The 26,086-nt window shown below is 40.8% G+C and overlaps 1 protein-coding gene and 1 long non-coding RNA gene across 2 annotated transcripts in view; one reads left to right on the forward strand and one right to left on the reverse strand.

Moving 5' to 3' along the window:
• LOC306980134 overlaps positions 1–26,086 on the forward strand; it is a 452,652-nt gene that overhangs the window by 210,273 nt on the left and 216,293 nt on the right. The window lies entirely within an intron of this gene.
• cdh22 (cadherin 22) overlaps positions 1–26,086 on the reverse strand; it is a 170,803-nt gene that overhangs the window by 19,754 nt on the left and 124,963 nt on the right. Inside the window, exons 9-11 of the mRNA XM_079579254.1 lie at positions 20,675–20,792; positions 10,090–10,239; positions 3,678–3,779 (exon numbers count right to left, since the gene is read on the reverse strand). Of these exons, the coding sequence (XP_079435380.1) occupies positions 3,678–3,779; positions 10,090–10,239; positions 20,675–20,792 (370 nt within the window). The remainder of the gene's footprint in view (positions 1–3,677; positions 3,780–10,089; positions 10,240–20,674; positions 20,793–26,086) is intronic.

Raw genomic sequence — 26,086 nt, forward strand, 5'->3', positions numbered from 1 at the left:
TCACGACGTGGCCGCCAAAACCCGCCGCTGCCAGCGAGGGGGCGAGACAAACCGCCGCGCCTTTGTCCGTTTACTGCCGCCGCTGCTCTGGGACGATACCATAGAAGAGCTAACTCATAAATTTTTTACATGTGACAATAGTGAAGCCTCCCCACTCCCTGGAGTAGATGCAGCGTGCGTGTATAGAAGGAGTCTGGAGAGCCTTGTCTATATAAACCGCGCTGTTCTCGGGGAAATGCAAGTGCTGAGGCAGCGCTTTTACCTGCGTGCTCCGTGCGAACCCTCGCCCCACTTCTGCTCTATTCATTCTAGGCCAATCTGCGAGCGCCAGAGTGGCCTCGTATCATTCATAAAGTGTGGCTCCATCCCCGTTTAAACAAAAAGCTCTCCTTCTCTTCAAAGATCCAAGGAATAAGGAGCGGAGCACGGCGCGGGATGAAAGTGGGTATTGCCAAATTGATCTGGCTTTGTCTCTACTTTCATGCACACTGGGAAAGCGTTACTCGTGGAAAGATCAAATGCTTCCAAGCGAAGTGTAGGGTGTGTTAAGAGGTTGCTTTAGATAAAATGCGTTGCAAGTGGGCCAAGGTGTACCAGACATCAAAGAAGGAAGAACAAAGTTGATACGGCGTCGTCAAATTACCAACATAGTACAATTGGCTTCGAAAGTTAAAACCCGCGTTAAACTTCATTTCTCTCCTCCGCCTGCACTATGTCTAAGTGCTCGGTGGTTTTTCATGTTTTGAAGTGGGTACTTGTTTTCCATTTAGATAAATAGTATTGCAGTTAGTGTGTCTGGATTGAAGATGAGGCCATTTCATTACGCTTTTTAAGGTCACAGGTTTTGTTTTGCACTGGGTTTTGAAATAATTCAGATCGGTGACTCTCAAACCTGTGTGGAAATCTTCATGTACTCAGGGCCATCTGTAATTTGAGACTTTATTAATGTCAATTAACGAGAGTCTCATTTATGCCTGATTTAGACAAACCCGGTGTGGACATAATTTGGTTCACTTTATGACCTACTTTACACATTCAGTCCCGATTTGATCTCGATCTTGGTCTGGTGGTAATTGCGAGATCAAATATGTATGACGTGGCGCGTGGTGTGAAGGTTTGACAGTCACGGCTTCAGAACAGTCACAGTCAAGTCTCAAAATAGCTCAGCGGCAACATAAGTTCATAATAATAAATGACTAAATGGAGCTGGTGATGGCAAATGGAAGGCGGCGATGATAGGATAGGTTCTTGAGTCATCTTCTGTATTCTGTAGTTTAAGGGATATTTTGACACAGGGCCACATTTCCTAGTTAGAGTTAGAGTGTTGTTGATTTCTAGAGATATATATATATATTTTTAAATTCATGCAGTCCTTATATTTGAAGAGTTTAGTGGTGCTAGGCTAGTGCTAGGCTAGCGCATGTCTATGATAACTAGTAGGGATGTCACGGTTCCTGGTGTAGCGGTCGCCCTGTGAGGCGACTTCTGTTGTGATAGAAGACAGTTTTCCTGTTTGCGTAACGTGCAGGAGAAAGTGTCTCTAAATGCAGCAATACTTCGAACCTCTGACTCACCTGCGTGACCGTCTCCCACAGCTCTATAGCAGGAAGTTAACGTTGGCGTTTTAGCTGAAATGCTGATGTGGGACTTTGGGCTGAGGGAATGTAACGAGTCGCCCCATCACCGCCAGCATAAGCCGTGTCGCGGATACCTCCGCACAATGGCACAAGGTAATACGGGGCTCCCAGTGCAGATTGCAATAGATTCACTTTCGCCGCAGTATTATGAATTTAACAATGATCACTGTCTGATGGCATTTTCCCAAATCTGCAAAGCGAAAGCTCACTGGAAGGACAAAAACTGAGAACAACTTTCCTGACATAGACGGTTTATCTTGTTCAAAAATATTCTTCTTTGTTTCTGGCGCTATAAATAGTACATGTAATACCCTCGAAACATCAACAACACATTGTTATAGTTCCTTTACTTTGATGTGAAAAGTTGCACTTTGGATAACGCTTTGTCTGTATTTTTTTTTTTAATGTAGTAAGCACTGTTAACTTTTTTGAAACTATTTCAGTTTGTGCAGGACTATCAATGATTTCTGAACATATTAACACACATTAAAAAAATACCGCGAAAATACCGAAAACCGTGATAATTTTGGTCACAATAACTGTGAGGCCAAATGTTCATACCGTGACAGCCCTAGTAGCTAGTAGCCTGTATTAAAAACAGTCTGATCTGAGCACAGAGCACCTTCGGCAAATCACTTATAACACCAGATTACCGATATAAATGTCTGTGTTGACTGAATATTTTTTGAAATATAACCATTTAGCATTTAAAAGGACTTACAGTAAATTTGAGCAGCATCAGCTTCCTAGTTGTGAGCTACGCAGCGGCGGAGTGATCTACAGTAGCTTGTTTACCTGCGGCCGGCATTACTACACCTGGAATTCACAAAGGAGCTTTCTACAAATCAGATATGGCAACATTTGGAGGACTATCTGATGATTTGAAGAGGTTTTTAATGCAGGCTACTAGCTACCATAGACATGCGCTAGCCTAACACTAGCCTAACAAATAAATCTCCAGAAATCAACATCACTCTGGATAACTAGGAAATGAGGCCCTATGCCAAAAATCCTGAAATATCGTCCACAATCTGAACAAGAAACCTTGGTGTCGCTGACAAAGCCTTTCGGATGAGATCAAAACCGTCCTACACTTCAACTACAGAGTACAGAAGATGCCTCAAGAACTCCTGTACATCTGAGAGCAGTCCCATCAACAAATGACTTTGAGACAAAAGGCATGAGGATTTTTGTGTGATTGAAGAACTCAAATCTTGCAGCACTCGCAGCAAATGAACCAAAATAAGCTCTTCCATTTTTAGAAACCTGCAAAGAAGGCACCGCCCAGGAGATAGAAAATGTGTTATTTCTATTCAACAGTTGGAAAGATTTTGTGTCTAGTTTTTGTCGACTAAAATTGCATGTAGATTTAATCTATCTAATCTAAGATGAATTTAATCAACATATTTAATCAAGGTTTTCTGCTTCATGTTTGTTCTCCACATTCCTCAAAGCGCAGACCTGTTCCTTTCGCTGTGAATTTAAATGAAATGAGGCTCTTTCAAACTGTGCCATTGGAAGTTTTGATGATTATAGTCTCTTCTTTTCATTTGTATTTGGTCATATTTCAGTCGACGGAAATAGTTGCGACATTTTAGTCATAGTTTTAGTCTCGTAAACAACTTTTAAGTTACTTTTTGTCAAACTATAGTCATCAACAAAAATATTACTCCTTTAGTTTGGACGAAATGAACCCTACTATTCAATCCGCCTTCGTTTCTCCACTCAAACATGAATATACCCTTACAGAAGCGCGTGTGGTCGTACAGCGTGTATCTATAGCTGGAGGGCATTGGGTCAATCCTTCCGAGAGCAGCGATCAGTCTCCACTTCTTAACACTCCATCTCCCTGTTGGACCTAATGCCGGAGCTGGTCCTGGTGGTGCAGTTGAACTTCGCAGCGACCCCGGAAAACGCAATACTGATGAATTGTGCTTATCCGAACGTCCAGCCATCCATCATAGCATATGGCGATACATTTATTCCCCGGTTCATCCATCAATATAAGCGTATATATATATAAATCCATCTGCCGCTTACCTATGAGGATGAGCATGCACACCAGCAGAGCTATCAGCGCCCCGGGGCTAAGAGCGGCACTCATCACGTAGGCCGTTGCGTTGCAGGACTGGATGGCTCCGTCTGTGGAAGAAAGAGGGGGAACATATAAAATATATGAGCCAGAATATTTGACAGGTTGTAGAGTAAATCCAGGAATGGGATGAAAAATCAACATCAGTGTTTCAGTGCAAAATGGATAGTATTTTGTAAGGTGGAATGTGTTTTCATTCAGGACGTAGCATAATGACAGCATAGCAGTGTTAATTTCGTCGACTAAATATATTTAGTCTTAATTTTAGTCAAAGTGATATTTTTGACGACTAAAATTGGACTAAAACTAAATTAAAAGTTGTTCATGAGACTAAAACTATGACTAAAATGTCCAGATATTTTAGTCGACTAAAATAAGACTAAATAAAAATGAAAAGGAGAGACTAAAATCATCCAAACTTCTATTGACAGTGTGAAAGAGCCTCAGATCATGTAGAGTCACTGCCAAAGGATCAGCTCTGAGCTTTGTTCATGTGGAGCAGCTCCATGAAGCAGAGGAACCAGATTAAATATGATTATAATGAATATTATCAATGCAAAGTCGACTAAATTAGTCTTAAATTTAGTCGACTAAATTAGTCTTAAATTTAGTCGACTAAATTGACATGCAATTTTAGTCAACTAAAACTAGACTAAAATTGTAACGATTTTTTTGACTAAATCTCGACTAAAATTAAATTAAATTTTAGTCAAAAGACTAAGACTAAAACTAAATTAAAATATGTTGTCCAAATTAACACTGCAGCATAGGGCAAGTAACATTGTAGTGAAGAGCATAGGACAAAGGAAAGTTATTTGTGCCAATGTGACCGATGACATGTAGGAATCCCTGATGGGGTGCCATCTAAACACAATTAGTTTAATTCTATAAATATTATTGATGTAGTTTCAAAAGCGTGTTTAATTTTAATGAGCTACCCCTGAAAATGGCTTGCAGTTTGCAGCGGCCCTGAAAGCGCTTTATAAGACTAATGCATTATACAGTGTGTTAAAAAAAAGGGAAAAATAAACAAGGAAATATGTGGATATCCTGATTTATCTAACTATGCTAATACTTTATTTTTAATACACCTGCAGCACAGTGGAGGCATCACAAGAGGGAAACAAAAAAAGGACAAACGAGGGGGTATCCGGGCGAGACTCACAGCTAAGCCACACATGACTTCTATTGTTCTGGCTAATGGACGTTCACTGACGAATAAGTAAGGATTAAACAACTCGGAGCCGTGTATTAGACGGTTATGATGCACGACGGGGAGTCAAGAAGTGCATTATAACCGTCTAATGCACGGCTCCGAGTTGTTTAATCCGCTTATACCATGGTCCCACAAACGCAACATTTTAAAACAAATTTTGATTTTCATTTACTAAACTCGTTAAATATGCCAAACTACCGGGACTATTTTATGTGGGTTATTAGCCGGTCTACTTTCTGAAGGCCCGTCTCAGAGCGAGTCCTTCTCTCTCTGCTGTGAGGATCTTCGTCAGGCACAACCAAACAACATGAGCACACGCTGCATCGCCAGAATCACAACACAACAGGACTAACCCAGCACTTTTCCGTGGAAGTAAACACCGATATGCGGCACTCGTGGGCAGGAGTTATTTCACTTTTACGCTGTTTAACCTGAAACTGGGGGGGTATTATGCAAAATCGACTTTTTTAAGCTTTACATCATGTTATTATGTCATTCCCCCATTAAAAACATGCCTGAAGTGTTGCCTTGGCACATTCACGTATTTTTGAGTAATCTGTAAAAACTCTGATGGCGGCCATTTTAGGGATAGGTTTGCCTGAGTCCTCCTAGGAACGCCCCCACCTCCTGGAGACGCCTCCGAGCTTTCGTCACCAACCACTGCTCCTCAGCAGAACCCCCTCCCCACTGATGCCACAGACAGCGTGTGGAGGGGGCGTGTTGGAAAGAGTCAGAGGTTCTTAAAGAGACAGAGGCCTATTTCAAGACTACAGCCATTTTGAGAGAGCAATTTTATACAAGGCAGTTATTCTAATTTACTGCATTTACAGACCAACAGAAGGTTTGGTCATCATTGTAGTGTGATATAGACTGGTGCTATGTGATTGAAAAAATCATAATACCCCCTCTTTAACCGTTTTCAATAGAAATGGAAAGCTCATATTTTATTAACAGTAACTAACCTAGCTGCTCACTCTCCTCTACTTCCCATTTATCAAACGTTTTGTTTTGGCCCAAAATGTTGAAATTAACACAAAATCCATCTCATACGTTCCTGTCAGTCACTAATTACGCGTTTATCTGATTCAGCTGTGTCATGCGTTGCTATGGCGATGCCCACAGCGGAGCGACATCCCAGTGATTTACCTATCGGACTACATGTGTGGCTATACGAAAATAATGCACGCTTGTTAGCACCCACCAGCCAAACAGAATCAAGCATTCACCCAGACCATGGTATAAAACAGATTAACTGCCACGCTCTTCCCAGAAGCTGATAAAATACTGTTGTGGAGCGGAGGGAGCTGCGCAGGAGGAAGTGGAAGTGCAGCCAGGTTTCCTCCGGGTGCTCCGGTTTCCCCTTCCTCCAAAAACATGCTGGTCAGGTTGACCCACAGTGGCGGCTCCGGACTAACACCTGAACACTATTTCATTGTGCGGTTGTACTCTGACAAATAAAGCACTTAGTTGAGATTTCTTTTAGATCTGCAATTTGTCGACCCTCGACCTTTTACATTATAAACATCACTGCAGTAATTTGAGAATTTGTTCAAGAGTTACAGACAAAACAACAAAAGTCTTTGACAGAAACCTTCAGAATCCATTTAGCGCTCCCTGTCGTGCCTTTGACTATATTTGCCACGCTGTAATAATGGATAGAGGACAGTGTTAGAGGGACCAGCTGAGAAGGGCAGAAGCATTGTTCGACTTTTATTTTTTTTCTCCGCGGTAAAAGTAAAGCAGGTCTTTCAGGGTGATGGTGCTTTTATATTCTTGCCTTTCTTTCAAAGCTGGATTTTTTGGCCTCTGTAAAAATAGCGTATTTAAGCCTATAACCAATAAGGTCAAGGAAATGAAAAAGAAATGGTAGAAAAGAGTGAGGTTTTAGACAAGACATGTACAAAAGGTCATGGTCTGAAAAAGAGACTCCGAATCTCGCAAGGAAACATCCTGATTAAATAGAATAAATATACAGTATGGTCAAAAAGTGATTTATCTTCATTATTCACCAAATCCCTTTTCGCATTAAGGTTTAACAGTGCCTCACGGCAGAGAGAATAATTTTGTCTCTACAATTTAGCTTCCGGAGTAACTAAAAATGAAGTTGGCAAAAAAAAACAAAAAAAACATGAGGATCTGAATAACAGATTTGTAATGAATATGAATCAATAGTCTGCACATTTGACTTCCTTAACTACGTTTTTATCTCCTGGCACTCACTACAAATTTGGATTTTAGGATTGCAAATTACTCCCGTTTAGAATGCGTTTTGGAGTTTTGAGCCTAGGGCATTTAAATCCACAAATGAATAAACTAAAGCTCATGCACATGTATTTTAGTTCCCTTTATTTATTCATCATATTTGTTTTGCGGCCCTGTGCATTTTTTTGACAGGATGAGCCACACGCACAGCAAACTTAACGGTCCTATACCTGATTTTACTTTTATAAAAACAAACAGAGAGAGTGAATACTAGGTGATCATCTCACATGGAGGGCAGGGTACAATACAGCCCTATGGGAGAGATACAGCTTCCAAAAAGAAAATTGATAAATGTTGTCCCCCATCAGTATTTGGTTGTGATCGGTTTCACAAATCCGTGGTATTATTATTTTTTATAGCAGAAATGCCTTTCTAATGGCCATCACGCTCCTATTTTTAAGTATTGTCAACACTTTTATACATCTTTCAGAGAAAATAATTGGACTTTAGTTTATACGAGCTGACAGAGAAAACGATGAACTTTACCACCAGCCGTCCACTGTCTCAATTTCAAACTATAGATACAGACGGCATCTCTGGAATCGCCCATATATGGTCATGTTTGAAAACAGTTAAGGGGGAAAACAATTTTGAGGAAAATCGAAACTTTCCCTAATTATTCAAAAACTACTAATTATGAATACAGTTTTCTACTCAATACAGATACAAAGACATGGAGAGGAGCAAAGTGGTTCAACAGCCCATAAATACATAAATAATGGAGAATGCTTAAATGATGCTTCCGGTTAGCATCCTGCTAATGCTAACGCTAGCTAGCGATTGCTATGACTGCCCTTTTTTTCACTTCTACTGAACAATCTGCTGTGAATAAGTATAAATTTGGACCCAATTTAGACTTTGTGTGTGGTAAATAAGTTCATATTTCACCAGAAAATGGCTAAAAAGAGTGAAAAACTGTTTCCTAAAAGATTCTACTTTCCCCCTTCGGGAGGCCACGCCCCCTTCAATGACGAGATGGTATTTTTGGGATTGCCAATAAATGATCAAGAAACAAACAACTTTCTCCCATTTCCCCACCATTACTTTAACAAATGCTAAATTATAAATATATTGTTCTACTAAATAAAGAGACAGAGACATGGAGATGTGCAAAATGTTTCAACAGCCCATAAATACTTAAAAAAACGGACAATGCTAACCAGGAAGCTATCGCTAGCTTCATGCTACTTTTGCTAACGTTAGCATCAAGTGCTGTTTTTCGCTTCTACTGAACAATTTGCTGCCATATAGACCCAATTTTGACTTGACTATATTTTTGGGTGATAATTATGTTTATAGCCAGAAAACAGCTGGACATGTTCAAATTTTAATTCCCATGAGCGTCCCCCCTCATCTAGGTGATGGTGTGATAGTTTCAAATTGAGGTGGAACAACTGACAATTCCATGGCGATAACTATGGTAACTGTAGTAACTGGTGAACTACTAACTTATTTGTCTTAGTTTTTGGCAAATGTCTCAGTCATCCACATGAAACAAAAACTGTCTCAAAGTTCATTCTCCTCTATCAGCACATATAAACCAATGTCCAATTATTTTCTCTGAATGTGGTGTCTGAAAGTGGTGAGAAAATTCGGAAACATGAGCATGATGTTGGTCAGTAAAAAGACTTTCAGACATAAAAATAATACGCCGGGTTTGTGAATCCAGTCACTGTCAAATACGGATGAGGAAAAACATTTGTCAATTTCCGTTTTGGAGATTTCTTACAAAAACTGTATTTCTCCCAGTTGTCTACCTGACATAATGACATCATCACATTATAAATCGTGAACGCCACCTATTGCCGGGTTGCAGGTGACATCACAGCGTTCTAAAGGCCTATACTATTATATAGAGGAAAAATTATAATTTTTTTGAGTACATTTTTGGTCTTGTACAGAGAGATCATGGACCCAGTGACTGATATTAATGCTATTTTTTTTAAGTCATATATTTTCTTTTTAGCTACGACTTGTGAAAGTGTAATGCTGTTAATAGGAAAAACTTGCTCCTGCCCCCCACTGGGTCCAATGACATCATCACATTCTAGAACCTGCAGCCCAGCAATGGATACAGACGGCATTGCATCATAGCAGGGGGCGTGGCTTCGCCGGGGGAGAAAATAGGGATCTTGGGAAACAGTTTTTCACTCTTTTTAGCCATTTTCTGGTGAAATATGAACTTATTGATCACATACAGTAAAGTCAAGTCTAAATCGGGTCCATATGGATATTCTTTCACAGCAGATTGTTCAGTAGAAGTGAATAAACGGCAGTCGTAGCTAGCGCTAGCTAACCGTTAGCATTAGACCGATGCTAAGAAGTAGCATCATGTTAGCATTCTCCGTTATTTATGTATTTATGGACTGTTGAACCACTTTGCTCCTCTCCATGTCTTTGTATCTTTATTTAGTAGAAAACTATATTCATAATTCAGCGTTTATTAAAGTAGTTTTTGAATAATTAGAGAAAGTTTAGATTTTTCTCAAAATTGTTTTCCCCCTTAACTGTTTTCAAACATGACCATATATGGGCGATTCCAGAGACGTCGTCTGTATGGGGTGCACATCAGGATCAAATATTTTTTATTGTATGGTCAGTATATTGGATTCATAAACTAGAGCTTTTTGGAGGAAACATGAAACATAGAGTTACTAAATGTGTAGGAAAAAAAAGAGTCTTCTTTGACCCCAAATGCCACAGTCCTTCTCAACCTACAGTCATAATCGCACTAATCCGCTGGCGGCCAGATCCCCATATGAGGTGTTTGCTGACCACTGTACTCCCTTGTACACGACCTTTCCCTGCTCCTCTCCGCTGACCCGGTAGGCGACAGTGAAGATAATGCGGATAATGGCAGCTCCGCTCAGCCGCTCTCTCACCTGTGTCACAGCCGCACACATGGATGGTCAGCGTCCCCGTGGAGCTGAGCGAGGGGGGGCCTGAGTCCACCACCAGGATGGGCAGGAAGTAGACGTTCTGCTCGTGACGGTTGAAGCCCGAGCGCTGCGTCCGGATCCCCGCCGTGTTATCTGCACAGGTCAGAAGTGAGTTCAGAATTAAAACATTAAAATAAAAAGTCATGTCTATACCACAACAAATAAGCACTGGGTAATAAGGCCAATTTGGTTGAAAAAAAAAAGAAGATAATGGACTGTGAATTACCTGGAAACATAATGTACTGGGCATAGAGTTTCATGTACAATTATCAATCCTGCTGTGCAATATGATTTCTAGAACATAACGACTTCAGTGAAAAGGGCTATTCTCAGCCGAATGATAATACAAGTACCATGATAATACATGTCGATACAGAGATACAAAAACAGTACCTTTGTTGTAAATTCTTGCTTAAATGTACTCTTTAAAGCCACACTGCATAGCTTTGTGAATGGACTAATATACAGTAAAAACATCACATTTCAATCCGCTTGTTTTTATTGGTGAAGAGCACCTTTCCACTCAGACCTGTTCTCTCGTAACTTTGCTTGGAGTGAGACAAAACAATACAAATGGCTTACACTTATATTGTACTTTACAAGCCAATGTTGACAAGTCATTGTTTATTCACTCCACATGGTGATATAAAAACAGCTGCCCTGGGGTGGACTGATGAGAGCGATGCTGCCAATCTGCGGCCCCAGCCTCTCCGACCAACATCAACCACTCCAACAACCAATGTTACGGTCACAGCATCGTCTGTGCCATGAACACGTTTGTTACGTTCGGGCCGTTTTGAATTTTATGAAACTTAAGTTGGTCTCATGACGCAGCAACATAAAACATGGCATGTTCAGTTTGGCTGTAGATTGTTCCATATGTTTGTGGGAACAGCTGGGAAAATAAAATGTGATGCTCAGACTGAAGAAAAGGTTTTGAACCTTATAGTCCGGTTCACTAAGTTTAGATTTCCACTGTTGAAAAGTATATATTTTTGGAATATGCAATCACAAAAACAATGTTTACATTTGCTCTTGTTATTTGGTGAAATTGTGCAATTATACCTTTTTTCCATTAGAGTAAATGGGGACTTCTTGTCATCGCTACGGTAACGCCATGAAACATATGACAGGGGTTTCATTGTTTCAGTTTCAGTATATATATGGGGACTTTATATGGGGACTGTTTCAGTCCCCATATAAATGTTATTATCGCTATTGTCGCAGCTGTTTTTTTTTTTTTACATACCAGAGCAAATGGAAACATTGTTTTTCTGATTGCTTATCTAATAAAGTTTAAAAAAAATATATAGTTTTGGTACTCTCCACAAAAATCTGTAGATTCTACTGTATGCCTGTTCTCTTTTGGATTTAACAGCTGAGGAAGTTCCAAAGTTTACATCCTTTTAGGTGTTGAAATGAATAAATCAAAAACTTCCCTTCAATTCATATTTTAACATTTGCATTAAACCAAATAAAGCACAATCATATCAAAGTGAAAGAAGAATTATTAAATGAAACTGATTTTAATTGATGTAATCATTAGAAGACCAGTTCCAAGCATACGTTTTTTCTCAACCCAAAAGCTCTGCAGCTGCTGTTGGGGGCAGACTTCACAGAGACATACCAGAGACAGATAAACCCTCACCAAACACGGTTCTCTAGCAACAAAAAGGTGTCATGGCTGTCAAGAAAAAGCTTGAGTGTGAATGATTCCTGTCAGCTTTCCGTATATATATGTGCTCATCACGTCTTTAAATCCAGGGAAGAAAACAAGGAAGCAGATGAGTGGGAGTGATGGGAATTTAACTAAACCACTTTATATCTGAACCCTCGAAGGGACAGACGCAAGTCAGGAAACGGAAAGAGGACTTTGACAAATAGAGTCGGGCAAGCTGGGCAGACTTGTGCAGAGAAAACCACGTAATCCATCTCGCTGGACATACATCACTGTTAGACTGTCAACGCGTGGATGTACTGCACACAGCGCTATCTTCACATCTCTGGTCACGTGACAATCAAAATATCCCTTTAGACCCATTAGAAACTACACAGACTTTAACAAGATCCAGTGGACCAGTGGTTCTCAACCTTTTTACGAGAAATATTAGAAATGAATGCAATGCGTGGTTTCAATTTGACTGGCTGTTTGTGTTGTGTGATGCAAAATACATTGATTTCAAGGTGAAGGTCATCTTTATTTCTATAGCACATTTACAACAACCACAGCTGCCCAAAGTGCTTCACATAAAAGAGATAATAAAAAAAATTTGGAACAGCTTTTGTTGACCTTCAGGACTCCTGCCGACTTGGCCAAAATAGGTAAAGTAGGGAGATCGTTTGTATCCAATTAAAAATATACTGTCATGATCTGCTGGACCCCTGTAAAATCTCAAAATTAAAAAAATGATTCACTGACTTCTGACAGAATGGGAGCTGCAAAGTCTGACTTCAAATGCAGTTCAGAAGAAGTGTTATAACAACCACATTTTAAAGGTGCATCATGGAAAAAAGTTTTTGTATTTGACCTTTCAGTGACAGAGTGGCTGTATGGGTGGTTAGCAAGGTAAGTTCAATTTCCATCCCGGTGGCCTGTAGGACCCTCCAGGATCAATTGATGGAACTGTCTCCATGGTTGCGTAAACATTCCATTCACAAAACCTACCACCAAACCCTAAAAAACTTGAAATAAAATTGATCCTTTAGCGTCCGATAGGCCACTGTTATGGATAACAATTTTTGCATTAAAAGTTGCATAATGCACCTTAAATAGGACAAGATGCAAATTGGTCATTTTTATACTCACTACTGCCACCTCAGGTCTTACGTGTAACTGCAGCATCTACATTTAATTAAGCTTATGCATGACGGTACTTATGACCTGAATTAACACCTTTTAAAGTGACACTGCAGGATTTTAGAGGCCGTTGTGGTGAATAGGTCTGAGCTCATTCTATTAGGACATTGCTGGAACATGTAGGGGGAGGCAACATTTTTAAACTCTGTATAGTCCCTTTAAAGGAATAGGCCACCGTTTTTACATTCTGAGATATGTTCTTACCTTAGCTTTGACGAGTTCTTTAGGACCTGTCTGATCTTCCCCCGTGCCTTCAATCACGTAAACACAGCGCAGACGGCGTTAGCATTTAGCCTCTCCCTCTCTCCTCTATAGCTCCAAAACAGGCCAAGATAGAAGCTACCAAGCTCTTCCACGTTTTCCCTATTTAAATATGGTTACGTGAAGTGTTACACTACAAAGTATAACTACACAAAATTAAACAATGTGGATTTTCTAAGCGGATAAAAGGGGGAACTACATTGTAAGGCGTAATAATACCAGGAGTAGTTCGAAATCCGCGCAGTAATCTTCACTTTACTGTGCGGATGGCAAATTACTCCTGGTATCGTTACGCCTTACAATATAGTCCCCCCTTTTATCCGCTTAGAAAATCCACATTGTTTAATTTTGTGTAATTATACTTATACAGTTTTGGAGCTATAGTGGAGAGAGGGAGAGGCTAAATGCTAACGCCGTCTACGCTGTGTTTACGTGACTGAAGGCACGGGTGATCAGACAGGTCCTAAAGAACTCGTCAAAGCTAAGGTAAGAACATATCTCAGTATGTGAAAACGGTGGCCTATTCCTTTAAGTAAATAAAACATTGCACATGAACTTATATACATACTGAATTCTTACTACAGCAAAGGAAACCCTCCCGCTGAAGCAACTTGCATAAATATATCACGTCTGAGGTTGAAAATGATCCATAAAGAATGATTGACATGCACATTTGGCACCCAGTAGGCTCTTGCTGAAATCCTTCATTTTTCTCGTATTAGGATTGGCATAAAGTGAATCATTGCATTTGACTGTGGGTGGATAATTCGTATAAAATATCGGCCAAAAAGACAACAACCAGTCACCGGTTCTGCGCACTTACATACAGTCTAGACAAGAAACAGTACGTTCTTTTTTTGAATGTGCTTTTTTTCCCCCCCCTGATCCATTTACCGCTGCTTTAAAATTCCTTGTGTAAAGCATGTGACGGGAGCCTTTTCATCATTGGCGTGTCAAGGCTGGGCGACGGAGCACATTGTGAGTCCATGATGGGGAAGAGAAGCAGTGACACATTGGAAGTGACAGGTTGACAAATGTGTCCATGAAAGAAGACAGCGGAGTGGTAGAGCCGAGGTGGGCGGATGAAATAACACAACGTGGGTTTGTGGCGCTTCGACCGAAAAATATAGACAGGGCCGTCGTAATAAGTGTCGGAAATCGCGAGTGCTCTCCCGCAAATTCAATGAAGCCAAGTAACCTTCGGAGAGAAAAAAAAGTTCGACAGCCGCTTGTTGTCGAGAAGTCTGCGTCCTGCCTCCTGACTTCGGCACATTGTATTTCTGCTTTTGTTCGTTTTCTGTGCTTTTCGAGTTCAAATCTCAACAGCATCGGTCGTCAAAAAATACAATGGGGCATACATGTAAAAGTGGTTAAAGCTTTTTCTAGGAACTAAAAAACAAAAAAAAAAACACTGCGGGATGCGCGGGACAAGCTAGCCTGTCTCTGAACGCCAGCAGAGTTCGCTAAACTCCGGGAATAAAGTATTTCTGTGATAAAGACAACCAAACTTAAGAGACAGTAGAATATTTATGGATAAATTTGAGTCAGATACGTTTTATTTCACATGGATTTTTCACGAGTGAAGAAAACGCTTGGATTATTGCCCTTTTCTGTCTGAGAGAGGAAGCGATCGGTCATTCAACAGCTCGAGCTAAAGGGAAGCAGCTAATGGCGGGTGTACACGGCACGAGAGATATGTTCTTACCTTAGCTTTGACGAGTTCTTTAGGACCTGTCTGATCTTCCTTCCCCCGTGCCTTCAATCACGTAAACACAGCGCAGACGGCGTTAGCATTTGGCCTCTCCTCCTTTTCTAAGCAAGGGGGAACTATATTATAAGGCGTAATAATACCAGGAGTAGTTCAAAATCCGCGCAGTAATTCACTCCACTTTACTGTGCTGATGCCAAACTACTCCTGGTATTATTACGCCTAACAAAATAGTTCCCCCTTTTATCCGATTAGAAAATCCCCATTGTTTAATTTTGCGTAATTATACTTTGTAGTGTAACACTTTATGTAACCATATTTAAATAGGGAAAACGTGGAAGAGCTTGGTAGCTTCTATCTTGACCTGTTTTGGAGCAATAGTGGAGAGAGGGAGAGGGTAAATGCTAACGCCGTCTGCGCTGTGTTTACGTGATTGAAGGCACGGGTGAAGGAAGACCAGACAGGTACAAAAGAACTTGTCAAAGCTAAGGTAAGAACATATCTCAGTATGTAAAAATGGTGGCCTCTTCCTTTAAGTTATACAGTGAGACAAGGACAAAGGTTTAAAATAACGACGAGCTAAGACCGACATCAAGTAGTGTCTGATATTTTGGAACACTCGTCGTAGAGTGGGCTAGAGAGGACCCGACATCAACAACACATCAGCGTAGCACATGCTGCTGCATCGCTACAGTCAAAGCAACAGAAGCCAGGCATGAGTGGGTCTCACTACGCATTTTCCAGCACATTCTCTGGACTTTTCCGTGGAAATAAACACCGCTAGCATGTTGCGCACGCCTGAGCTAAACACACACCTTCTGAAGCCTGAAAAATGCTATGACAGAACTTTGATCGTAGCTACGATTGACTCTTTGAACACTCGCACAGTGGAGATGAGAGCAGCTCCTGATTTTACAATCCCCACGTCGTGCAATGTGACATCTAAAAATCTACAGTGTACACCCGCCATAAGGCTAGCATCTTTTCAGCGCAACCATTTATATTCAAGTTGTTTATACATGAGAAATGTGCAACACGTGATTGAAACTGTTGTTTCAATAGCTGTTTTCATAGGCTATAGTGAGAACATTTGGACACAGCAGTGGGTTGCGGGTGGGAGTGGACATACACATTGTGGGATAGGGCGGTTTATTCTTTACTTCACTTTACAAAGACAAAAAAAAAAGGACTAAAATCAAACAATAAAAGTGGCCTCTGAAGTGGCCAAATCAAGCATTGGGCACTCAAAGCGCTTTCCAATGTACACACATATGCTCTAGACAAGGAGGGTACGGTGTCTTGCCCAAGGACACAAGGGTCCGTGTGTACCCGTGGGATTCGAAATGCCAAACCTTGGGTGACAAGACAACCCGCTTCTACCATCTGCAAGCTTAGTGGATAGACTGCTGACTGAGAAATGTGTAATGTTGACCCAGACGTGAACACATCATATACCTTCCAATTTCTTCAAATTTGGATTTATTATTTTTCTAAAGGTTTGTAATATGCTGTAGCTCGGCCAGAATTCATTCCACACATTTACAGTACATAGCAACCAAACACTTCACCTATTACATTCAACTATCCAGCCCTTGCAATTATGTGAGCTATAAAAGCCGATTTTGTCAGTATTTGTCATCGCTGTTGCTGCTGCCGCTTGTATCCCACTAGCACAGGGGTGAGCGGATGGGACGGCTGTGGCCCCCTGCCTCCACACTCTGACATTTCCCTATAGCTCGGGCCGCTCCCCTGACATTTTCCTGGTGTCAGATCAATCTTTATTTAGCCACATGTCACATTCACTTAGGTACACGTCTCTAAACGATGGATCTGCAGGAACACAGGGGAGCCGAGATGAGGGAAAACATCGCTGGAAGCACGAGTGGGCAGCCCGTGTGCACTCGTCTCTCGCTTCTGGGACAACTTGCCCTCAACAAATGGCCCGGAATTAGTGTTCTGGGTAAAAAAACAGCAAAATCATATGAAAATATTGAATCGACTGACTGATGAACTATTTGTGAGCACTACCTTTAATCATTTTCCGAGATTTATCAGGCAGTATTGGAGATTTTAAGTGATGGAAAATTAGTTTTGAACCCTTTGCCTGACTTCATGGGACTCTTTTCCACTTGGCAAACGGACTGCACCGTATAAACGCAATTATTTTTTTTACACGCTTTGAATTTGATGTAACCAAGAAAGTCCCACTGAGATTAAGAATACTTTTTAAACATCATTGCAATTCCTCACGTCTGAAATATGTATGAAGTATTTTACGGCATTTTAAACACCACACCAGCAGCAGATGCAGTATTATTATAACTCCCTTCCAGTTTGATTGTGTTAATTTGAAAGGCTGAGACGCACACGGCCCACATAATATCCGGAAAACAACAAGGCGTATGCTTGTTTAGCACTCTCGATTACAGCTGTCTGACTTGATTCCACCAGAGTTCTGACTCTACTCTAAAGGCGACATGGAGGCACTGCAGAGGTATGTCTTTCCTGATGATAATGATGTTTCAGCAGGCGCAGACCCTCCTCAGTCAGAGTATTTATGAGCTGCCGTGTTAGCATTAGTTGTATTAGCATTAGCGAGTGCGTTGCGATAAGTCTATTTGTAAGTCATGAAATCAAGGTAATGACTGTACTACAGAGATGGTATGGCCGAACAGCATGACCCAGTGCTTACAGACCCTCTCGCTGCTGACATCATCAGCTGGAGGCAGGAAGTGATCAAGAGAAATAAGATTAAACTAAAGCTAGCGATTATAAATGTAAAACTACAACAAAAAAATGTGGTCCTGTTGTGGCTTAAGACAGTGGTTCTCAACCTTTTGGAGCCGCGACCCCCATTATAACAGTTAAAGGGGTTCGTGACACCCCGCCCGCGTCACCCCGTGAGAAATCAGAACATTAGCTGACATAATTCTTAAAAAAGAAAAAGAAAAAACAAATTGCTAAAATAAAATTCATCAAACTACGAACATATAATGGCACTCTGGTAAAATAGCACAAACATACGACAATAAAACATTATAATATACGCTAATAAATATATGCATATTTTATCTACATGATCTGGCGACCCCCCAAATTTGTCTCCCGACCCACAGGTTGAGAACCACTGGCTTAAGATGCCAGAACAAGAGGAATGACATTTGAGACGATAAAATATGAATATGAAAAGAATGTGTTGTCTTTCATACCTTCAGCTACAAAACTGCTAAATAAGGATGACTCTCATTTTAATCATTAATGTGTCGTCTTAGGTCAATTATGGCTCCAACTTGTTGTTATCTTGCTGACCTATTTTATTTATTTGTATGTGTTAGGCCTATTCTTCTTCTATGTGCTGTATTTATGAGATGGATGAATGTTTGTCTGGGAAGCAGCAAATGAACTGCCCCTAGGAGAGAAATAAAGTCATCTGAATCTGAAGAGTTTGTTATTTGTTTATCGTTACCAAGACAACAGCCACAATAGATACAGATGGCATTGCAGCATAGAAGGGGGTGTGGCTTTGTCAAGGGGGAAAATAGAGTTTTTTGGGAAAAACACTTTTTAGCCATTTTTTGCTGGAATTTGCAATATATTATTTATCACACATAAATAAAGTCAAGTGTAAATCGGGTCCATATGGATATTTTATTACAGCAGATTGTTCAGTAGAAGTGAAAAAACAGGAGGTGTAGCTAACGCACTAGCATTAGCACAATGCTAACATAAAGCATCATGTTAGAATTCTCCGAAATAAATAGGTCTGAATCATTTACAATGAGGCGACAGTGGCACAGATGGCAGAGCGGGTCGTCTCATGATCGGAAGGTCGGGGGCTCGAATCCCGCCTCATAAAGGTGCCCACTGTCGTTGATCTAGCGCGTATTTTGGAAGCTCAGGAATATTCTTAACATGCAGTAATCTTCACTGTATTTTTTTACCGCATTGACTCTGTGCTGGTCACAGGAAATGTGCGGCACAAATCAGTAAACTTAAGCTGGTGCATCCACAACACTCCATCCTACAATAGAGGGAGTACCAAGTTTAAAGTGAGTACCTAAGATATGATGTAATTACGGTCAAATCAAACGTTGATTTGACAAAATACTGTCAAGTTGATTTATCCTCAATTATTGTGATTGTTTTAGATCTCAAGATTATCTTATCAGAAAGCAAAAAGCCCACACTTCTGCTTGCCAAATTCTACAGCCAAAATCAGCTTGGATGTGACCATAAAGGAACTCTCTCCTGTTTCCGTAATCCTAGCAACCAACAAAGGTCAGTAACTAAACGCTGGAGGCTTTCAAATGAGGAATGGCAGGTTCAGAACGCCATTAGCCATGTGAAGGGGTAGAGAGTGGTGAGCCTTGCTTCAACCACCAAGAGAGCTCATCCTACAACATTACATTTTGTAGGATGAGCTCCAAGTAAGAAGTATTGTACGTCTGTTTGCTGTTTTTATGCTTTTTTGTGTATGTATGTATGTGTATATTTGTGCAATGAATGGAATAAGCAGCTAGGAGGACAATTCATTTATCTGCTCAAGAAATTGTTTCACTCATGCGTTTCCTGTTTTCATGATTTGTAAATAAATCACACAAAATCCTTGATGACTTCTAGCGATTTTGAGGTATTTCTTAAAGGGATATTTTGAGGCAGAAAGACGCAAATACCTGCTTATTGCAAACGAAACTCAAGGCGACGCGTTAAAGGTATAAATCTATAAGCATTAGAACGGTTTACTATATGCCGTAAAACAAATGTTCTGAAATCATCGTTTTTACACGGGGTTATAAGACTCACCCAATGAAACTCTGAAGACTCGAGCAGGTGGTGTTTATCTTAAAATTATGATAATGGCATCTTGAAGATAAATCTTCGAAGTAAAATGCACCCATGGGATTGTGGGTATCTTTTGGCAGAGCATTAAAATATTTTCCTCAAGTTTTAAGCATCAACCATCTGGCATTCTGATCAAACTATTGTTTTTTCTAGCCTCTGTTCAGATGTGTATTATATGCAAGCTGTCAATCACTCTAGAGATGCGGATGTCTTTCCAATCTTAGTGAAATAGATATTTTTTAAAAAAGGCCCTGCTCCACTAAATCATATTTTTAGATTTTTTTCAACCACCTAAAACTACAGAGAACATATTGGATCCCTTGATGGCCTGAGTAAGAAGGTTGTTTTACCCAGAAGGTTCTGTAAAGCCACATATGTTGGAATGTCAGAAAATGTCACAAAAACAAATAGGACTTTTAACCACCTGTAAAAAAAGGGTTTGTTAATTTTTCTGTTTATCAGGTTGAATGGTACAAAGTATGCTTTACCAAAAACAAATGTGCAAGAATTTAAAAAGATCTATTTAGACAATAAAACATATAATGAATAACATAATACAAAATTATAAAATAAAATACTCTTATATGAGACTAATACATTATTATATTGCATTGCTACATGCAGCCTTTGCTCCGATCCGTCAGATCTCAGAAGCTTTACAGGAATTGCCTGGTCAGTACTTGGATGGGAGACTGTTTGCGTCAATCTACCCCATGGCAGCTGTGGCTACGTAAAGTGTCTTTGAGTGTCCAGAAAAGCTCTATATGAAACCAATGCATTATTATTATGATAATGATTATGATTATGATTATTATATTGAAGTTGGAATGATGGTGCATTTGATATCTCCTGCTGCTCACCTTTGACGTCCCACAGGGTGAAGTGACGATTATTGGAGGCCTCAGGAGCCAGGGTGAAGTAGAACCGATGTCCTGTCTGCGGCTCGTCCCGGTCCACAACACTGATGGTGTGGATCAACTGTGGACAAAAACACACAGTGAGCTGCGAGATAATAGACATAACAGTTTAGTTTTGTGTTTGGCAACTCAACATTGTCTTGAAAGGTAGATACAAACACGTGTGAAATTAAAGTCACACTAATGAAAACCCATCAAACAAAAGCTTTCTTAAACAAACACGTCTTCATATCCTTTATAAAAGACTCCACAGAGTTGGCCAGACGCAGAGACAGGGCGTTCCAGACTGAAATGACAGGTCCCCTCGGGTCTTATAATGAGTCTTGGGGACAAGCAGGAGGACAGAGGACTGAAGAGTGTGGCCAGAGGAGTACGGACCCAAAAGGGCTGAGATGTGCTGTGGGGCCTGACCGTCTAAGGCTCTGGAAGTCAGCATTAAAATTTAAAAATCAATCCTGAATTTTACAGGTAACCAATGGAGAGCCGACTAGACTGGAGCAATATGGGACCTTCGAGGGGCACCTGTTCAAACTCTAGAAGCAGAATTTGCCCAGTGCACAAAAAGGCTGTTTTGCATTGTTCATACTAACAATATGGGCTGAACAATGCAAGACTGTGTGAAACTGACATACGAGTCCAGTGAAGGTTGATAGTGTTGTGTGAAAAAGAGTTTCCTTCCTTTATCGACCTCTAGTGTGGAAATAATTCTTTTGTGAAAGGCTCCATTGAAGGAACAAAATTAATCATATAACTCATTACTTTATCCTCTTTTCTTTTCTGTTTGTTGTTTTGAATTGAGCATAAGACAGAGGAGATTATTTGTGAAAGAAACTGTAATATCTCCCTCAAAGCATTTCAAGAATTACAAGGATGCTGCCAACGCATGTTAAGAAAGAAAAGATTTAAAAGAGCTTTGGACGTCAAAACGGATAAATATTGCAAACCAAAACTCACTGATAATGGCTGGATGACTGAACACAAGAACTCCAGATATTAATAAAGTTTAATACATTTTGAAATTTGCAAACTGTGCAATCAATCCTCAGTTGAAAAATGATAACCATGGCGGTAACCACGGTGGCGCAGCGGTTAGCGCCTCCACTTCACAGCTAGAAGGTCCTGGGTTCGATTCCCACCAGGACGGGACCTTTCTGTGTGGAGTTTGCATGTTCTCCCCCATGTCTGCGTCGGTTTTCCCTACACTGCCAAGTGATTCTGACCATCAGCCTGGCTCCACATCATGGAGATGGGTCCCCGGGCGCGGCACTGCCGTCGACCACTGCTCCTTACGGGTTGCCCCAGCGGCATCGAAGGATGGGTTAAATGCAGAGGACAAATTTCCCTACGGTGACAATAAAGTATACAAAAAAATGTATATAAAGTACACTGTGTAGGGTACTGCAAGGGTCACTATTGGGGCCAAAGCTGTTAAAGCATTACTTTATGTACAGTTTCCAAAGTTATGTAATACTTTTCATACAAGATACCACTATTATTTGTTGAGAAAAAAGGTGGCCAACTTTTGGAGCAAATAAAAAAGTAAATGTACTATTTGCAAAAACAAACCCTGCAACACAATCCTTATATTTGTATTATAAATGCATTATCAAAACACCGCCAAGCTTTAGTCAACCCCACAGACAACAGCCTTCCGCCGCCTTCTGCCTGTTTTGGAATGAGCCAAAAATGCTAATGTGCAAGAAGATCACAGCGGGCGCCACAGTGGAGGGTCCAGCTTTGTGTGTCCAATACAAAACAGCAGTCATTTTCAGAAACATGGTGCCTTTGTGAGAGTTTTAACAGAGATCAGAAGCTGCAAGCGGACCTCACCTAAAACCAGCATTCATCCATATGTGCTATCCCTATACAAAGAGCAGCGCCAGGCAGACAAATGGCATTTTCACAACACGTTACATAAGCCTTCCGTAGATGGCGATTCTCCTGTTAATGTAAACACACGTCAGAAAAGCCTGTGATTCTTCGGCCTTTGGCAGATAAACAAACAAGGGCCGTCTGTGTGCGCTGTGCAGGGAGCAGAAAACTAAAGTTCTTTAAAGTCATGGCGATAAAAGCCCTCGGGTTTTCTCGTGTGCACCATGGCCACACAAAGAAAAGTGAAGGATGAACACATGGTGAAGCTCACAGGGTTTTAAAAGCAGCTCATTCCACTTGAAGGAGAGATACGTACAGTGCACACGTCACTAACTGTGCTACGGACCATCATTTTATCTGAGCAAACAGTCGCTCAGGCCGCACCGTGTCTTAGGGGCAGGGTTGAAAACAGGGGAGGCTTGTGTACAAATAAGCAGCTCTCTCGAACAAGCTGTCTGGCTGTATGAACGTACACGATTGTAAAAGGTTATACAAAACGAATATTTATACTTGACTCAAAATAACACCAAGTGTATTTGCTGTTTGCTGTTGTGGAAATACAAGTAACTTGGCAAAGACATACTGTACCATGGATTCTTGAAACAGCAATTCTTAATCCATTGTAGAAGACTTTCTCACATTTACTTATTTATATTCAACCCTTATGTAACAGGTACTTAAGCTAGTATAGTTCTTATTACTGGGCTAATCAGAAGTCTAGATTACGACTCTCAGAGAGATAGGACAGAGACCAACACTTGCTTATAAATGTCACTGGTGTTATTATTTACAGTGGACATAAAACAAGTAGACAACTGGACAAAAACAGGACAGGAATGGCCATTAAAATTTCCATAATAGACAAAATAACATAAACAAACACATGTGAATTCATGTGTGCAGAATTCATGTAGAAGGTAGTTCATACAAACCGTTCAGGGTTCATGTGTAACAGTTCATACGCGACAGTTTCATACGGCCACGGGTTGGGGATTGGAGTATGACCGTTCGTAGTGAGAGTTAAGTTTATGAAGACTGTGGGTATGGGATAAGAAGAAGAAGAAGATCTTTATTTATATAGCGCCTTTCACAGACATGGTCACAAAGCGCTTTACATGAGACAGTTGTACATTCACTCCATACTCGGTGGTGGAAAACTACGTTTGTAGCTTCAGTTTCCCCTGGGGAAGACTGTCAGAAGCGCTTTCGCGACTACACAGACCCTCTGACACCACCATACATTCACTCATACACATCATTCACCCTGGCCTATTGTGCATGTTTTTAGTGGTAGGGGAAACCTACGCAGACACGGGGAGAACATGCAAACTCCACACAGAAAGGCCCCGTGCAGCTGGGAATAGAACCCGGACCTTCTAGCTGTGAAGCGAGAGCGCTAACCGCTGCGCTACCGTGCCGCCCACTACTAATGCAAGAGTAGTGAGGTGCGAGGCAAGGGGTTGTGGCTATAAGCCACCTACCGGCCCGACCAGAGCAGGTGGAGATCAGATGTTGAGAGGTGGAGATCGTTGGGCTCGGGCTCGAGGCCTATCTACAGCTCGCCATCTTAGGGACCTGGCCAACTCTGCTTAATATCTTAACATCGACACACTCTCTCGTGGTGGTTGGCACCTATAAGTTAACAATCAGTTGCACGATGTTGGACAGTTGTTATAGCGATCTGCGGGTAAACAAGAACTTTAAACATATCGGCTTCGAACTTCCCCGAGACTTAGCCACCGCACCTGTCAGCCATATTGGAACGCTGGATAATATAGGGCGCGATAGGCTGCAACGAGTCACGTGAGCGGGTGACACAACGCTCGCGAGACTAAACGAGGGGACAGCGCAGGAAATGTAAGGGGATGGCATGAAAGGCAATATGGCAGATTTCCCACCGTGTTACACTAACCCAATGTAGCAATGGAAACTGAGCCGGAACAGAAGTGCTTGAGATATACTTTATTGTCCCCGTAGGGAAATTCGTCCTCGGCATTTGACTGTGGGCGACCGCAGGGCAGCGTCGGGGGACCCATCTCCAGTTCCCTGGCGATTCTGAACCAGAGCACCCGGAGCAAACCAGACACAGGGGAGAAACATGCAAACTCTACACAGCACAGTCCCCGAATCGAACCACTAACCACTCAGCCACCGTGCCGCCAATTATTTATTAATATCTACTTACTGAAAAAAAAAAGTGACAATTAAACAGTAATACAATACAATATATTCAATATATTCAATAAAAGATCATTTGTAATGCTCTAGCTTGAATTTACAGTATTTCTAGGTCATGCTAACCCATTTGTTATTTTGGGGAGTCTTTTAAAGGACAAGAGTGGTTTGGGTTGATGTGACACACTCGAGTAATTTACCAAGAGTGTTGTTAGGATGCAACCCCCATGTTCAGGACAAAAAGTGAACAGAATATTGCAGCACAGACATGGCTTCATCATGTCAGGGGAGTTGTAGGAGATATACTGTAGCTATCGGTCGCTTCGGGTTTGTGTGCACTAAAGCTATTCAACAATATATATAATTTAGATTGATGTAAAAACAAACAACAATAGTTTGAATTAAAAAAAGAAAGCCGAACAGATTATAGTGTTATGAAGTTTTACAAATTCAATACCCAACCTTGAGAGACACATGCTGTAGACAAAGAGAACTAAATTAATTTGTCTAATAACATTTGAGATAGTAAATTGCATTTGGAAGTGAAAGAGCTCCCGCAGAAAAGGAAATAAATCCCCCAAAACAACACAAGCTGCTGAGAAACAATAAATCAAAATAACAGGACAAAGCAATGGAAATGTGCCAATTATTTTTGTAGAACCAAAAAAAAAAAAAAAAGCGACTTGAATCAAATCGTTCAAATACACGGACACAGATGCCGTGAAAGTACATCTGCTCCTATAGATTTTAAAAAGGGCATCGAAGTGCTGCATGGATTGGACACCCATAGCACTTTGTCTTTGCCCCACTGGCACTGACGGTTGGGTCAAAAACAAAGACAAATTCCATCACAAACATTAAAAAACGCATGATTGGCTAAAACTCCAGCTAAATGCTCGACTGGGAGCCAGCCTGGAAAGAGGCAGATCGTCCTTACAGTCCTTTAGGGCTGATATCAAGCACTCCGGCGCAAATCGCTTCTTGGGTAGAGGACGAACTTTTGGCCAGAATTTGCTGCTGATTAAATCAAATGCACTTAGTTTTAGCCAATCACAACCAAGTCTCAAAAAAACAAACCGCAAATCCATTAAATATTTACTTTGGATAAACGTTTTGTGTGTTTGTAAGTTTGTAGCAGCAAATCTAATGTTAATCCACCTTAGCTATGTGTTAGCAGCCGTCTGGATGTCTTATACAGGAGATGTTTATTTACCAAAAATGACCCGTATACTGTGTACTGTGGTACTGTAAATGTGTATCTGTGTATGCTTCACCATAGTTAAACCATTCGAATTTTGAATTTTATTC

Source organism: Gobius niger, assembly GCF_951799975.1.
Source record: "Gobius niger genome assembly, chromosome: 20".
In the NCBI taxonomy this organism is placed as follows: domain Eukaryota; kingdom Metazoa; phylum Chordata; class Actinopteri; order Gobiiformes; family Gobiidae; genus Gobius; species Gobius niger.